This window comes from Aspergillus costaricaensis, assembly GCF_003184835.1.
Source record: "Aspergillus costaricaensis CBS 115574 unplaced genomic scaffold BO79scaffold_22, whole genome shotgun sequence".
NCBI classification, from domain to species: Eukaryota; Fungi; Ascomycota; class Eurotiomycetes; order Eurotiales; family Aspergillaceae; genus Aspergillus; species Aspergillus costaricensis.
In genome coordinates, this window is record NW_020291822.1 from 449,543 (window position 1) to 465,342 (window position 15,800).

The 15,800-nt window shown below is 49.9% G+C and overlaps 6 protein-coding genes and 1 non-coding gene across 7 annotated transcripts; 5 read left to right on the top strand and 2 right to left on the bottom strand.

Moving 5' to 3' along the window:
• Positions 1–1,053: 1,053 nt before the first annotated feature.
• Positions 1,054–2,587, top strand: BO79DRAFT_246440 (spherulation-specific family 4 protein). Its single transcript, XM_025685567.1, has 3 exons — positions 1,054–1,530; positions 1,581–1,938; positions 2,011–2,587. Exons 1-3 carry the CDS (start codon positions 1,190–1,192, stop codon positions 2,323–2,325), a joined length of 1,014 nt encoding a protein of 337 aa, XP_025538024.1. The 5' UTR covers positions 1,054–1,189; the 3' UTR covers positions 2,326–2,587.
• Positions 2,588–4,078: 1,491 nt separating this feature from the next.
• Positions 4,079–5,314, bottom strand: BO79DRAFT_197829 (glutathione S-transferase omega-like 2). Its single transcript, XM_025681300.1, has 3 exons — positions 4,885–5,314; positions 4,354–4,818; positions 4,079–4,307 (listed from the first exon to the last, which is right to left on the bottom strand). The coding sequence occupies exons 1-3, from the start codon at positions 5,266–5,268 to the stop codon at positions 4,140–4,142; spliced, it is 1,017 nt and encodes a 338-aa protein (XP_025538025.1). The 5' UTR covers positions 5,269–5,314; the 3' UTR covers positions 4,079–4,139.
• A 1,084-nt stretch (positions 5,315–6,398) lies between these two features.
• BO79DRAFT_197833 (xyloglucan-specific endo-beta-1,4-glucanase A) lies at positions 6,399–7,240 on the top strand (the record flags this gene model as incomplete). Its single annotated transcript, XM_025681301.1, has 2 exons — positions 6,399–6,739; positions 6,793–7,240. The coding sequence occupies 2 exons, from the start codon at positions 6,399–6,401 to the stop codon at positions 7,196–7,198; spliced, it is 747 nt and encodes a 248-aa protein (XP_025538026.1). The 3' UTR covers positions 7,199–7,240.
• Positions 7,241–7,564: 324 nt separating this feature from the next.
• BO79DRAFT_t170 lies at positions 7,565–7,636 on the bottom strand. Its single transcript has one exon. It is a non-coding gene; the product is annotated as a tRNA-Glu (tRNA).
• Positions 7,637–9,755: 2,119 nt separating this feature from the next.
• Positions 9,756–11,929, top strand: BO79DRAFT_269611 (uncharacterized protein; the record flags this gene model as incomplete). The annotated part of the gene is made up of 3 exons (XM_025687218.1): positions 9,756–9,901; positions 9,954–10,680; positions 10,736–11,929. The coding sequence occupies 3 exons, from the start codon at positions 9,756–9,758 to the stop codon at positions 11,927–11,929; spliced, it is 2,067 nt and encodes a 688-aa protein (XP_025538027.1).
• Positions 11,930–12,776: 847 nt separating this feature from the next.
• On the top strand, positions 12,777–13,928 carry BO79DRAFT_256687 (iron-containing alcohol dehydrogenase; the record flags this gene model as incomplete). Its single annotated transcript, XM_025686214.1, has 1 exon — positions 12,777–13,928. One exon carries the CDS (start codon positions 12,777–12,779, stop codon positions 13,926–13,928), a length of 1,152 nt encoding a protein of 383 aa, XP_025538028.1.
• A 301-nt stretch (positions 13,929–14,229) lies between these two features.
• BO79DRAFT_256688 (S-adenosyl-L-methionine-dependent methyltransferase) lies at positions 14,230–15,663 on the top strand (the record flags this gene model as incomplete). The annotated part of the gene is made up of 4 exons (XM_025686215.1): positions 14,230–14,714; positions 14,761–14,856; positions 14,906–14,991; positions 15,053–15,663. 4 exons carry the CDS (start codon positions 14,230–14,232, stop codon positions 15,661–15,663), a joined length of 1,278 nt encoding a protein of 425 aa, XP_025538029.1.
• Between the last annotated feature and the right edge of the window lie 137 nt (positions 15,664–15,800).

Below are 15,800 nucleotides of genomic sequence, written 5' to 3' on the forward strand. Positions count from 1 at the left end.
ACACATTTCTTTGTGTGCCTCCGTAGTCAAATACCGATCAACAGGCTCCCCGAAACGAGGCGGCACTAGCCATGGGGGTGGTGATAGATCCTGTTCAATCGCCGGGTCTAGATGGCGGCAACCCGGTGTGTACCTGGTGGTCACTCCCAGTACCTCTACTTCCGACCCCATGATCATGTCGCTGCATTGCTTTCTTGACTAGATAGTCCCCAGATTTACACCTCACGATATCATCTGCATATCCTCGGAGATATCATCTCAAGCAGATCAATTTTGAACCTGCGTCTTTGGGTAGGTGAGCAGCGCGTAAACTCCGATGATTCCCTCAAGACAGGACAGACAGTACCTGCAAGAACCAGCGTTAGCCCACCAGCTGACAGTGGCGGTCCCTCTCTGCTCCTGGACCAACTGCTCATTTCATATAAGCTCAAGGACCCCAAATGCAGGCATAGTTCATGACGCAACGACGGATCCGCCAACCACAGGAAGCGATTCACGCTCGCGTATGGCCCAAATGTTGGGTCGGTTTGGAATCCTGCAGCGAGGTGTGGAAATTGGACGGGGCCATCCGCGACGCGGTGGGGAACATTCCCAGCGGTATGCCCAGTGATGGTAGAAACAGAAGGGACAAGTAGGACACTTCATTCCCAAGGTAGTTATTCACCGTTGACCCGTCTATCACATCAAAGTATACGGTATAGTTAGTAGCACAATGTACTAGAAACATGATATATCACTAGCAAACGGCCGTTCTGAAACCATCTGCTACCCGCAACCCCGAGCGTTCTTTTAGTCCGAGCGGAGCGTGTAATTTCCAGCGACGCCCCCGTCATTCCCCAGATCGCCCAATCACCACCACGAATGCCACTTAATGGCCAAACTGCCTATACCCTGCAATCTCCACCCGATCCAGCATCTCACCGGTTTGTGCTCGAATCGGATCGCCGCCTGGTGTTTCACCTAAAATGTCCGATGGGGGGCGCCATCATTTCCAGCGCCAAAAACCTGTCATCTCATCTTTCATTCATTGTTCCTCATTCATTCCGTTCAGTATATAACCCTTCAGGGCCCCATCCAGCTGGTCTTGGATGGTTTGGTGTTGACTCCCAGCTTCTGGAAAGCCTGTCGCCTCGTCTTTCGTTTCCCAACTTTTCGTCATTCCTTTATTGATTCTCAAGACTTTACCGCCATGTTCGGATCTACTTCTCGCCTCATCCTGGGGATGCTCAGCTGTGTGGCCCTCCTGCCCAGTCAGGCTTTGGCAGCACACCAGCACGTTGGCCACCGTCACCATCATCCCATCAATCCCACCCAGCAACCCCAGCCCAGCACCCTCATCACTATCGCTCAGGGCACCGCTCCTACTGAAGCCCCTTCCGCATGCTACTGGGCCCCATCTGCAGTATCCTCAGTAATTGCCTCTGCATCCGCCTCTGCCGCCGCGGTAGTCGAGAGCAACATCACCGCAAAGGTCATCATCCCATTCTACGTCTATCCCGAAGCTGGCGCCTGGACCCCCATGGAAGAACTGTACGTTGTAATATCATGACTCTGCAATCCCCACTTACTAACCTCCCCAGCGTCGCGGCTTTCCCCAACGTCCACTTCACCATCATCATCAATCCCGACAGCGGTCCCGGCTCCAGCAGTCTCCCTGACAGCAACTTCCTGACCGCCGTTCCCAGGCTCACCAGCTACAGCAATGTACTCGCCATCGGCTACGTCCCGACAGAAAAGGGCACCCGCTCCATTTCAGATGTCGAGAGCGACATCAAGACCTATGCCGGCTGGCCCTCCGCCTCCGGTAACTCCTCCTTCGCCGTGCACGGCATCTTCCTCGATGAAGCCCCCAACGCCTATAGCGAGGAGCTGGTCTCATACTACCAGCAACTCGCCAATCTCATCAAGGAGAGTTCCGGCCTGGGACCGGAGAACTTTGTATGTCCCCCTGCACCTACCCCATTCGTACACCACCTTGCATGCGCAGTAACTGATAAATGATATGTATAGGTCGTGACCAACCCCGGCACAGTCCCTGACTCGGCCTACCTCACCATTCCCGACTCCACCGTGGTCTTCGAGTCGCCCTACGACTCGTTCCTAGACGCCGTGTCGGAAGACTCATTCTCTGCCATCAGGGGCGGCAATCACAGTGCCCTGGCTACAATGGTCTACTCCGTTCCGGATACCGTGCATCTCCCGACGCTGATTAGCCAGGTCGGGAACATCTCCGACCAGATCTTCCTGGGAAATACGAGTTCGTATACCGTGTATAACTCGTACATGAACCAGGTCATTCCGTTGTTGTTGCCTGTTTCTTCTTGATGTGGATGGTGGCAGGCTGGCTGTCGCAGGGCGATGGGTTAGATGATGGTGTGTTTCAATTCTTGTCTCTCGTTTATTTCACCATTTATGTATATAGATGTGTATGTTGTGGAACAATATGCATTTTCTTTTCTCCCAGGGGTGTTTGTTATATGTTGGTAGGCTACAGATTGTGCGGTGGTTGAAGATACAGTCAGTGTAGGTAGGCCGCGGCGCCACCCGTGGGAATTCCTCAGCTGGGCTGAGACAGTTTCATCCCTACAGTAGGATAGGGATGAAACATGACAACAACCAGCAAAGGAAAGGCATTTAATACATATTTGTTTCATTCCCATAAATTCATGTACATATAATATATACATAGTATAGTAACTGACCCATCGCCTAACTCCCACCATGAACTTAGTATGTAACCTAGTACTGAACAGTCAGCCCTCACTCCAACCCAAACGATATGTCAAAGGGCGCAACATACAACAGATGTAGGCAGTAACAAATCAGATATTATCACCAACAGCGGCATCTACATCCGCACCAACACTGGCAGCTGCATCTGCAGCGCCCGAGACCACCGCGCCGACATCAATGTCGATGGGATTTGCGGTGGCGAAGACGGCCAGGAGGGAGAGGGCGGAGAGGAGGATGAACTTCATTTTGGTATCTGTTTGGAGCTTTCAGTAAATGTATCCCTGCTTGACAGTAGTGTATAGAGAAAGACATACGGTAGTGGTAGGTAGAGTGGTATAGGGTGGTTTGGATAAGTCTTGTAGGTATAAGAGGTAGAGAGTTAGTAGATGAGAATGATGGTAGATAGGTCTGAAGACCATGAAGGTCAATTTATATCTTTCATTTCCATCACATAATCTGATATTCTCTACAATAATCAACAGTGAGAAGGAAGTCTAGAACCACGTCATTGATGGATGCTCTACATACATGGTTATGATCCAGTCGATCGGAGATAACCATTTTTGGGGAGTTGCGGGGACCCATTTTTGGGTTTCTCGGGTGGCCGGGAGGCGACCGTTGAGATAGCCGTTGATCGATCTGGCGGTTGCTTCAGATATATTGAAACGGGGTGTTTTACTACTTACTAGTGGTAGTCTAATATTTTATCTAGTATTCTGAATCTTTTATCTATGTGTGATATTATTCATATTAGATGGTGTTAAGGATATAATTGACTAAGAATAGCTTACCTGCTTGTTCGTTACCGGGTGCTGCATATGCTAGGTCTAAAGTCCTGTCCCTTAAAGGCTGCAGTATTATATTCTACACTTAGACTTAATTCGGATATGGATGGCATATCGGCTTCCTTTTCCACCTAAATTCAATATAGCCATCGGATATGCCACGGCTACATCTACGTCCCTATATCTGAACCACGGTTCCGTCCGGGTCAGGGGAACTTGACTACGTTCTAGGCGTTTACGTGATCGACTACATTTTCGACCTGCCATTAAACCAAGGTACTGGCTAATCGTATTTTTATGACAGATGCTATGGTTGGTTGAGAGTACTCTAATCTAGACGCATTCTATCAATGGATGGTTCAGGACACGTACGACGCTGGAGGAACCAGACTTCATCTCAGTTTTGATAGCAGAATACCGATCGGAAATCTCACAGTTCAATTCAATTCAACTCGCTCAAATCAAGGCATGTCGCTCAAATAACGTTCTCAGTCTGCAGATCTGCTGATCATATCCTGGCTAGCTTGCGGAGCACACTTCCGACCGGCTTGGCTGGCGTTAATGTTCATGGAGACAATGCAATCATGGCTAACGGTATATCCCATCATCCTGGACATAGGTCTACTGGCTTACATCGGGGATACTGGCTTCATGTTCCAACACAGCCGGGTGCTTCACACCTCCAACTTGCAACTTTGCCCAATCTCTCTCCACGCCCTCCTCGATGTCCGGGTACGGGCCTAGCGGTGTGATCGCCTTAGGGTTGATATGCCAGTGGCTCTTCGTATACTATTGCAGTTAGCACATATTCTCTGGGCGTATTTAAATGACTTACATTCTCCTTGATATGCTTGAAGTCCGTGGTGTCCCTCGCAGCCTTCACATCCCAATACATCCCCTTGAGCCAGTTATGCAGCACCGGATAATCATGACGGATGGTCCCCAAATTACACTTGAAGTGCTCCACATACACCACGTCAAATCGAATTAACGTCGCATACAGCATCACATCCAATTCCGTCATCTCCTTCCCTAACACGAACGGGCCCCCATTCTGCGCGATAATGCGCTCAAGCTTGTTCAGTGCCCCGAATACCCGAACCACATTACGGTCATATTCCTCCTGCGTGTCTGTGAATCCGGCCTTGTACACCCCCGAGTTCACGTCCGATTGCATCCACGGACTGATGGCATCGATCTTTGCTTGCAGGTGGCTAGGGTAGAGGTCGATTTCGGCCAGCGATGGCGAGATCTGGGAGTTGAATGCTTTGGGGAGCCAGCGGAGCATTTGTAGACTTTCCTAGATTCAGTACATCCGTCAGTCATTGTAATGAATTTCCATCTCACGCAAAGATAGGTAGCATACATTACAAACCGCCGTCCCCGTCTTCGTATCCCATAATAAGGGTACCGAATACCGTCCTTTATATTCGGGATCCGCCCGAAAGTATACCTTGTGCAAGTAATCCTCCCCGTATAGATGATCCACCGTTGATCCGGGGTACTCGTCGTCCGATTCAGGGAACTTCCATCCCGGCCAGCCCTTGAGATCTCCCTTCGGGTACGCTCGCACAACACTGGTTTTGATGATGTCGGTGAGGCCCTTGAGGTGTCGGACAAAGTTGACGCGGTGTGCAAATGGGCAGAAGTGTCCGATGTACAGGTGGTAGCGGTCGGGTTCGGCGGGGAAGTCGGTGCTCGGGATGATGCCGTGCCAACTATCGGCGGTACCCGCTTGATGGATGGTCATTGTGGTGGCGATGTTGATATTAGGAAGTATTGATGGTACTTTGGAGATTCAGTGGGAGAAGAAGAGTGAAGAGGAGAGTATCAGGAATGCTGCAGGGACAGTTGGCAATGCCATCATCTGAGGGCTCAACTATGCGGGGTCCGGAGCAATTCCGCACTGGCGTCATGCTGGATTCGTCATCATTCTTGAAGTAACGAACTAACTAGTTAGTTATGCAACTATGCAACTATGCAGCCATGTAACTAATGCTGTGCCAAGGCTGGCCACGTGGGGAGGATATTTTATCCCGGATACGTAGTTACTTGTAACTATATCGACTATCCCCTGAGTACTAGCCTTTTAAAGACCTGGTTCATGCTTGGCTTGAATTGTGTCGTCATCTGGGCTGATAGTACTATGCTTGGCAAGATCTGCAACATCTGGGTCCCGATATTTATTATCATTTTACTCGGTTGAACAATACCCTAAACCACACTCAACAATTTGCTTGGATATTACATTTGCAAAATTGGACTTTCCAATTCTTGACGAGCACCATTGAGGGGCCATTGATCTTTCGAAAACCAACAGGTGAATCCATGTAAGCTCTCCTGACTGCAACTCTTGACTACGGCCAACTAACTTATATTTAGTGCAGACAGTTATCAGGGATAATATGCTTTGTTAGCGTTCACATACCAAAAGCACAGCTGCTACGCTCCAGCTAGTTTGCTGCTGACCGCTTGAACCTCAACACCCGGCTTACCCGGACACAATCAGTGGGGCGCTATCAAGCTCCATTAATCTCACAGCTTAGACTATCTCCGAGGGCAGTGCAAGCTTCACGCACCAACTTTCTCCAACAAGGATCGATCGATCGCCGTAAAGCATGCCCGATATGGCCCCGCTAAGCTGCTGTCAGACTAGGCCACCCGCTAAGCCACTCGACTGCGACCGCAACGCGGCATAAGATGAACTTTTTAGCAGGATTGTGCTGAAGAGAATGATCCAATTCCCACTCAGTCAAGTTGGGGGCGAAACCTAGTTCCCCCTAAATCAACAAAACAGAGGAAATAAAACCAGGTAGAAAACCGACCCGGTTGACAATTCCTCACACAGAATCTCGACCAGTTCACTGAACCTTTATCATCATGAACCGGTACCTGTCTATCCCCCTGTGCTTGGCGAGCGCTGTTCCTGCGCTAGCGGGTCTGGCGGCCCGCGACCCCATTGGCACCATCTGCACCAAGAACAACATCATCACCACCGACGACTTCATCCTCTACAACAATCTCTGGGGTGAGGACTACGCTACCTCTGGCTCTGAGTGTACCTACCTCGACTATGACAGCGGCAACTCCATCTCGTGGCAGACGTCATGGACCTGGGCCGGCGGTGATGACTACGTCAAGAGCTATCCCAATGCCGTCTTGAACGTCGGTGCCAAGCAGCTGAGCACGATCACTACGATTCCTTCTACCTGGAAGTGGAGGTGAGCCAATATCCCCTACCACCAATTAAGCTACTGTCTAATGATGATTTCAGCTACACCGGCGACGACCTCGTCGCTGACGTCTCCTACGATGCCTTCCTCGCCACCACGGACTCCACAACGGCCACCCACGAGTACGAAATCATGATCTGGCTTGCCGCCTACGGAGGCATCGAGCCCATTGGCAACTCGGATGGTCCTATCGCCAGTCCCACCATCGGTGGCTACACCTGGGATCTCTACGAGGGACCCAACGACTGGACCGTGTATAGTTTCGTGGCCCGCGAGACTATCACGGACTTCTCTGCGGATCTTATGGAGTTCTTCACTTATCTCGTTGATAATGAGGGTGTCTCGTCGAGCTTGTATCTGCAGACTTTGGGTGCGGGTACGGAGCCGAAGACGGGCTCTGATGCTTGGTTCACCGTTGCGCCGTACACCATTAGCATCAACACTTAGTGGTTGAGATATTTTGACAGTTACGGGCGGGTTGTTTGGCCGGGGAGATATGGTGGATCCTTTGGAGATGCATATTGAACAAATCGAAGATCCGTTCATAAGCAAATTGAAATTAATATCGTCGACGATGAATTTGAAAATTCTTAATGGAATAGTAGCAAGTTATACTGCTTGTAATGGTAGAAGTCAAGATGGAGTCTGTCGCTGTGGATTCCCTGTGGTCTGATGGGACTGCTATCCTATTGCACTGGCAATGTAAATTTGCCGCGTAAGAGATCAAAAGAAAATTAAATGAAATTTTGGAAGGGACATGCATCATATCATAAGCGGGTGATTGAGAAAAAAAAATCAAAAAGAAATGTTGAGCTCCGATAGGGGGAATCGAACCCCCGGCTGCCGTGTGAGAGACGGCGATGTTAGCCACTACACCATATCGGATTACTTGTTATTTTCGGCTATAATTTACAATTATAAAGCAAATACATACTGTCTATCACGTGCCTCCCGATCGCACTGTTCTAAACAACTTCTTCACCTTCTGTCCATAGTGGTGTATATTACTTGCCCACCCCATTGTCATCAGATTCAAACTGAGTTTCATATGTGCTTGCTTAAGATGTTTTTATAATCTATGTTACACCGAGAGAATAACCACGATACCGGTTCTAGCCCACGACTGTCCAATAGCAGTCCTGTTTCTAGTTAGGCTCTGAACATATATACATTGGCAGTTACGGATTCAATTGCCTTGCGCAAACTTCATCGAACAAAATTGGTCGCGACACCATTTTGCAAGCGATTCAAGGGAGTTATTCAACATCGCACAAAATGGACCGTTTCTGCAGGCCGGAGCAGCAACATATGATCGGAAACTTGAAGAATTCCTGAAGGTACCTTATTCGAATCATGGCTGGTATTTACTCACACCTGCCCAGCCCGTCGCATGACTGGCAGGGCTCAAGACTGCGTGTGTAGCCTATTTGCAACCTCTCGCAGGTATGCCTGCTGCAGAGCATATGAGAAGTCAGCCAAAATTGGTTTACGAAGGGGTTGGAAATAGAGGCCATAACTTGAAGTTTAACACTCAGCAACCTTCCGCACCTAGACAGCTCTGTTACACAGATGTCAGCCCATCTCTCAGCAACGAGCGGCCCATGCCTCTAACCCGGACGGGTTCGGATTTGTCGGAGATGGACACTGGGATAAGACCAATGAGATATATTCTTCGTTTCCGTTGAGGGAATTAGAGCGCACACCGAACTAGTGAACCAGGCAGATACCGGATTTATGTCAAGAGATGGGTCTTCTTAACTAAACGCATCGGTACTCATGCATTCGACACTGGCCAGCAACCAAAAAACCCTGGGAATGAATGTTGAATGCAAGTAAACCATGCACTGTAAGTTTAACGACCAGAGGATGTACGACTAAGTTATCAGACTCTCACAAGTCGATTTGATTGCAAAAGAATTTGCGTGTTCATCGACCTGACACTGTCAGTCACACCCGACAAGTCATCGCTATGTTGAACCGTTCGAGTAAAAGCATTCGGTATACTACACCGGCATCCCGACCGCCACCCTGACACGGAGGTAGGTTAAATGGTGTCGTATAGCATTGAGACAGCAAGCGCATCCATCCTTGACATCGGGATGGCTGGCTGAGCTGCCCGTATGCCGCTGACTCAGCGGTATCAAGAGTTGACAGACAATGCTGCACCTCCATTCAGCCCATCCATGGCGTGCTGCGAAGAAGAGTCTCGGATAAGGGCGTGGTAAAGTTGTAGCTGCTGCCTTCCGAGGCATGCTGCAGTGGCAGGGGCCATCTGGTGACGGAAATGGCAACACCGCTCATATATCATTGCTATTTGTGTTCACTCAATGGAGCACAGGCATTCGCCTGTTTCCTGGCCTTCCAAATAGGATCACAGGCCTGAGGATCTAGCTGTTACGAGAAGCAACGACCCACTCATGCACTTGGAATCACCGCAGTCTGATTTGAAATCCATGTCGTCGTTGGCCTACGTCACCTTATCACTACCCCTCTCTTTGGCTCAGTCACTTCTGAGAAATTGGCGGCTGTTATTTGAGTGGACCCTACAACCCCAAAAAAGGATGTGAAGCCATAGGAATGCGGTAATAAATGGGAACCGTATATTGGGCTACCAATCGAACCCCAGGCGAAAGCCAAGAAGAAGCTACCGCTTCTGCCACGGAATAAGACAGGGCGTGTCAAGTGTAACCTCCCTTGTCAGAGTTATCGAATGTCCTGGCCAATCTGCTGATGGCAAGACTCGGTACGATGGAGTATAATAGTGTAGCCTTATTGACCTTTGTCATGCACATTCTACAAGCTGGAACATTTTCGCTCTTTTGGTGCACACATTGTTGGTGGCTCGAAAGGTGGTAGAATTTCCGGGACAGGGACATCGAAGTTTGACGGAAAAGCGCAATCTAGCTGAAACACTCATGAAGCACAAGAAAGTATGACACTCATCTTACTGACATCGTCCTACTATGCACTAACGGCGATATCCCAGAACCGCGGTGAAGATGCCATGCCAGACTTGGCGTGTACCAGATGCCGAGAGCGCAAGATACGCTGCGGCCGGGAACGGCCTCATTGTCGTAACTGTGAGAGAGAGGGCGGTGTGATTTGCCTGTATCGGATTCCTGCCAAACGCGTAAATCACCTAAAGTTATTGTCAGTGAATCTCTTTGGCTAGCAAGGACATCGATCGCTAATCATGCTATAGGTGCGGTAGCATTGAACGACTGCAGGATCGATTGACGATAATCGAGTCTCACCTTAGTCGACTCCAAGGTCTTGGCCCCCGGACTCCGGGGTTCGAAGAGGACCACGAATCATCACAACCAAGAACCTTGCTAGAGGGTGTATCTGCAACAAGTAGTTGCGTTGATATTGACGATGAAGAGGAGCACAAGGAGGAGGTTTCCGGGATTCTTGCCCCTAAACAGTCAGATTATTACTTTGGACGCTCATGCGTTGCTGTTCTGTGCAAAAACCTCAAGGTAAGGGTTCAGTCGGTACCCCACGCAACAGGGCCTATATGGCGACCGCTCTGCGAAATGTTGCAGCATATATGCGATATCACAAAAGTATCCGAACCTATCCCGTCATACAGTGACCGGCTCGTCGTTCCACTGCTGCCTAGGCAGCAAGCTACCGCTGCCATAGATCGGTTCCTCCAGAACCTAGACTGCCAGACCGATGTTTTCGTACCGGACAATCTAAGGGCCAACCTCCAGCGCCTGCACTCGCAGCATCAGCCGCAGCCCGATGATGCCGCGTGGGGCATATGCTTCCAGACCATTGCCCTGCTGGCCCGGGTCACATTCCAAGCTACGCAGGGATTGTTTGAAAACTTTGTGCATTCCTTTGTACCCAGCAGGGCGGTAGTGGCTTGCCCCGGTCTGCTAAATACGCCTAGACTCATAAACGTGCAGGCTTTGCTTCTCCTCGTATGGTAGTAGACTTAGAATCTTCTGGTGTGCAGAACTGACATTGAATATGTAGAGTGTTGCGGCACAAGCTTTCGACTATTCTGGATCGGCAGAGTTGATATTCGCCCATGCGTGCACACTGGCGCGAATCTTAGGTTTGAATTGCAGCCAAGTTTCAGACCACGGCGACATTGAACAGGTCGAACGAGCCAAGGTACTTCGAGCACTGTACGTCCGTGATAGAAGTTTGTATACGCTTCGTGGATCAGTGCTTTGGATGCCCTGTGACGAATATAACATCGCTACTCAGTTGCGTGCAACTAGTAATGAGTTAGGGAAGCACTCAACCCGGTTCCATCTAGCCCTGGTGCAGGAAGACATACACCGACTGGCTCAAGTCGGCTCGAATTCCGCGAACGCACATGACAGCCAAGAACTGCTGATGCGCATTGAAAAGCAGCTTGATGAGTATGGTCGAACATTGTATTTATTCCACCGCCAAAACGCTCCGTCAGAATGCTGTGGATCCCATGCTATAGATACGATGGAGTTCTTGGCAACGCGAATCATGGCGTATCAACATGGACAGGAATCATATCACACGCGACAAATTCAGCAAGATGCGCGGTTGAGCTGCTTGCTTTTGCTGATAGCACACGGGGACCAGGATCCGGCGATTTCATACTGCTTCAACGCTTTGTTAACGGGAGAAAAAACCACACCAAATAGCAACCATCAGTCTCATTGTTTCCCTAAAGTGTCATTCACGAGTGTGTTAGACGCGTTCTCCGTTCCCGCCTTTTTCATTCTATTACAAGATCTTCTCATGTCGCGCCCGCGTGAAACTCCAGCTGGCATGATATCCGATTTGGATTTGCTGCGGCGGGTGTCAGCTTGCTATACCGATCATGCTAGTCGAATGCCGGCAAATACCTACCACCAAAAGTTAGCCTGGGTATTTACACAATTGATGTCTTTGGTTCGCGTTGTTGTGGACGCACGTTTGGGCTGTCATTTCATTGACTCACCTCGGGCCCCTGCTCAGAATGACCTCCCCAGTCCACCATACTGGCCAGTGGCTCATCAAGCAACCGCACCTCCAAATTGGGAGAGTTGGCTCAGTGGAGCATCATCGCTGGCACTATCTACTATTGGCCCTGCAACACCGCTCGGAACATGGAACGCTAGCACGCAGGCCTTTGATGGTGGACAGTTGATACCGTGGCCGACAGCAAGCGGGATGTCGCCTGTGGCACCGACAAATTGACATCATGAGCCCGTATGTAGTGCTGAGGATAGGTGTGTACTGTAAGGATGTCTGTAGATTGTACTTGCCGCTTGTCCTCTGAGCGGAGGTAATTCCATACTTTTGTCTGAGGCTGGTGGGCGATGACGGTTTGCAGTGACAGCTCAGAATAGCTGGCGTGGCCAGGAATTGTCTAGGAATAAATAGATTTGGCTAGACTGCAATCATACCTCTGATTTCCTTATGGAGAATAACCGTCTCGAATGATAAATTGGGTGTCAATACGTAGCACAGCAGGATGTCTTACAAAAGCCGACTAAGTGGTAATCAGTAATTCGTGCGCGACAAACCTGTCGTCAGAACTGAACGCTAACCAGATGAGTTCACACTTGACATTATTTGACGATACCACTACATAGTCTCCCTTTTTTTCCTCTCAACCACACATCCTCCGTAACAGGGAATCTTGTGATGTCTGTTACTGTGTCTCCGGGGTCCGGGGTACACCTCGGTTCCCGAAATCCGGCGAACCCTGGCTGTGTTTTCCATAAGTTATGAGGAGGTAATGCATCGCTGGCAAAGCCACTCATTGCCCCATCGTTAAGGATGTTTATAAAGAGGGACACACCTCCACTAGTAGAATGGCATAGAAGACTGAAAGCCTCAAAACCTTACCGAATGTCACAGCGTATATATTATTGCTTACTTCCCATTTCTCCCGGCATTAGCATAGTTTAAGAGCATTAGGGGGCTCCTCTGCCCTCTATACACAGCCATAAGGTTCAACTCACTTGGCTGTGTCTTGATTCGAGATCCGAGCAGAATACGCACACTATTTAGAACTCCATCTACAGAATTCACCAACATCATGTCTCAACCTCACCCCTTCTCCGGCCACTGGCAACCCAATCCTCACCTCCAGCACCTCTACTACGGCCCCGACTGCGTCTCCCAACACCTCCTCGATACCCTCCCAAAATCTACATCCAAAGCCATCATCATCACCGGCACGACGCTAGCTACCCGAACTCCACTCGTCCAGCGCCTCAAAACCCTCTTATCCATCCACCACGCAGCCACCATCTCATCCATAGCCCAACACACTCCCTATCACGTCATAGACGATGCCATCAACATTATATTAACCCTCCACGCTGAAGACCCCACAATCGACACCCTCATATCCCTAGGCGGTGGGTCTCCCATAGACGCCGCTAAAATCCTTGCCCTCAAATTCCACCAAGCTACCAATTCAAACCTAACCCACCTCGCCATCCCCACGACCCTCAGCGCCGCTGAAACCACCCCCGCCGGAAGCACCACACAGCCTGATGGAACTAAAACCGGCATTCGAGATGCCAAAATGGCAGTACATGCTATTTTCTACGACCCGGTGTATACGAAATACACCCCGATGAATCTCTGGCTCAGCACGGGTATCAGAGCCCTAGATCATGCCGTCGAGGCGATGTACCATCCCACTGCCAGTGAAGTGCCCTGGAAGATCCTTGCCGTATACGCAGTGAGGGAATTGTTCGAGTGCTTGCCCAAGGCGAAGCAAGATGGTGATATGAGCGACGACGCCATAACTGTTAGGCTAATGCTAGCTTCGTTTGCTAGCTCGGGACTCAAAGGTAAGGATCTGGGCGCTGGGATGGGGTTATCGCATTCGCTGGGATATGCGCTGGGGAGTCCATATGGGATTCCGCATGGGATTACGAGTTGTGTTACGCTTGGGAAAGTGGTCGGGTTTATGGTGGGTGAGGGGAAGGGGAGGGAGATTGCGAGGTTGGTGGAGGAGGTAGGGGGTGTGAGGACAGGTGAGGATGAGGTCGACGCAAGGGTTGTCGGGGAGAGGATTGTGGCGTTGGTCGAGACTCTGGGGTTAGGGGTTAGGTCCTTGGAGGATTTGGGTGTGGGTAGGGATGAGGTTCCGGTTATTGCGAGGAGAGCTCTGAGGGGAGATGATAAGGGGGAGTTTTATGACAGGGTTGAGGGGTTGGTTGGGTCTTTCTTTTGATGTAGGGATTCAAGGGGGAGTTGAGTGGTTCGTATTTCCGCTACGAGGGTTCGGGGAGATGGTGTCACTTGGCAGAAATAATTGAACGATTGAGTTTTGCCTTTATCGTAATATTGCTATTGTGTTCATGGCAGCTATGGTGTAGCTGTATGCTGACAGATGTAATCTGCTCGGATTCCGGACGCCGCATCGGAATGTACTCGCTCGTATACACAGTAGGATCATTTATAACCACAGCCACCCCTCCTTGGCATAGACGGGGATGAAATGCTTTCAGAAAGCTAATTTGGCAGCCGGAAAAATGGCTTCAACTATTCGAGAACTAGCTACACAGATCCTTGCCCTCTGCACCCAACTTGAACAAACCTGCAATGAAGCTGATATCCCCCCTCCGTCACTCTCCGCAGACACCGAAAGTACATTCTGGTCTGATTCTGAGATAACAGCTACGCGAAATACAGCTCTTGGTCTCCTGGACGAGCTAACGTTGCTCATACAAGGCCCACAAGAATTTCTACATGAGTTCGTCGCCTCCCACTGGGACCACGGGGCGCTATATGCGTTTCTCCACTCACAGACCCTGGAGCATATAGCCCGCTCGGGGCGGGCATCTATTGAAGACCTCGAATCTCAATCTGGTATCCCAGCAGACAAACTAGTTCGGATCCTTGGGCTACTTCGGTGTCGGCGCATCGTTGATGAGCCCGAAAAGGGTGTTTATGCGCTTACTGCGGTATCGCAAGAACTGGTCGAAGACAGCGATTCAAGGGCGTGTTTGGAGTTCCAGTACGTTTTACCTGCGAGCTAGGGAGTATAAACGCTTATGGCGTAGATTATTCGAGACACGCATTGCGAGTGCGCATTTAGCGGATGCTCTGGCGAGGAAGCCGAATGGGTATGCCGATGGTGAGTCGGCGTTCAAGGAGGGGTGAATATACACCATCATATTGTGTGATAGATTGGTGCTAAGGGAATAGATTTGGCATGGAGATGTACGACTGGCACGCTTGCCATCCTGACAAGGGAGAGCGTTTTCGTCGTGCTATGAGGGGAGTCTCGCGCGGTGAGTGCCTTTGTACTTATGTCCGTGCATAGAGATTTACTAAACACATCGGATATGCTAGCCCTTGATCCTGCGGACTCCCTAATCGAGGGCTATATCCAACAACACACGCCCATCACCAAGAACAAGATCGCCGAGATCGGAGGCCGCTATGGCTTCGCCTCTGTCTCCCTCGTACAGAAACACCCAGAACTCTCATTCGAAGTCCGCTCCGACTCTCAAGACTTCCTCGACCGCGGCAGCGCACAAGTCCCATCTTCTTTTCGGGAACGTATATATTTCACACCTTGCCAGTCGGTATTCGATTCACCCCCTGCATGCGATACACATACGGTATGGCTCTACGTCATTAGGAATTTGTTGTGGAACTGGACAGATACAGATGTTGTGAGATTGATGAGAACCATCAAACAAAGAGTGGGTGCATCTACCCGTATTCTGGTTACGGATGGGGTGTCTCCCGTGTCAGGGCAGTTCCCACTACATGAAGAGATTGCGTATCGAAGGAGGGACGTTACAACTATGAGTATGCATAACGTAAAGCAGAGGACACAGGAGGAGTGGGTAGGGTTGTTTAAACAGGCTGCCCCGGGTGTACGGGTGGAGACAACGTTTGCGAGAAGTTCGCATGTCTATAAGGGTATGTGGGAGATCAGCTTTGTCGATGAATGATGATGGAGATAGCATTTAGAAGTGGTATTGAATCTACATTGGGTGTTAACGTGGGGACGGAATTGTGTAGATGAGAAGAATGAATACGTACGTCGAAAATACCGTTCATGGACTCGCTTGGCACTTTCCAGTTCTTA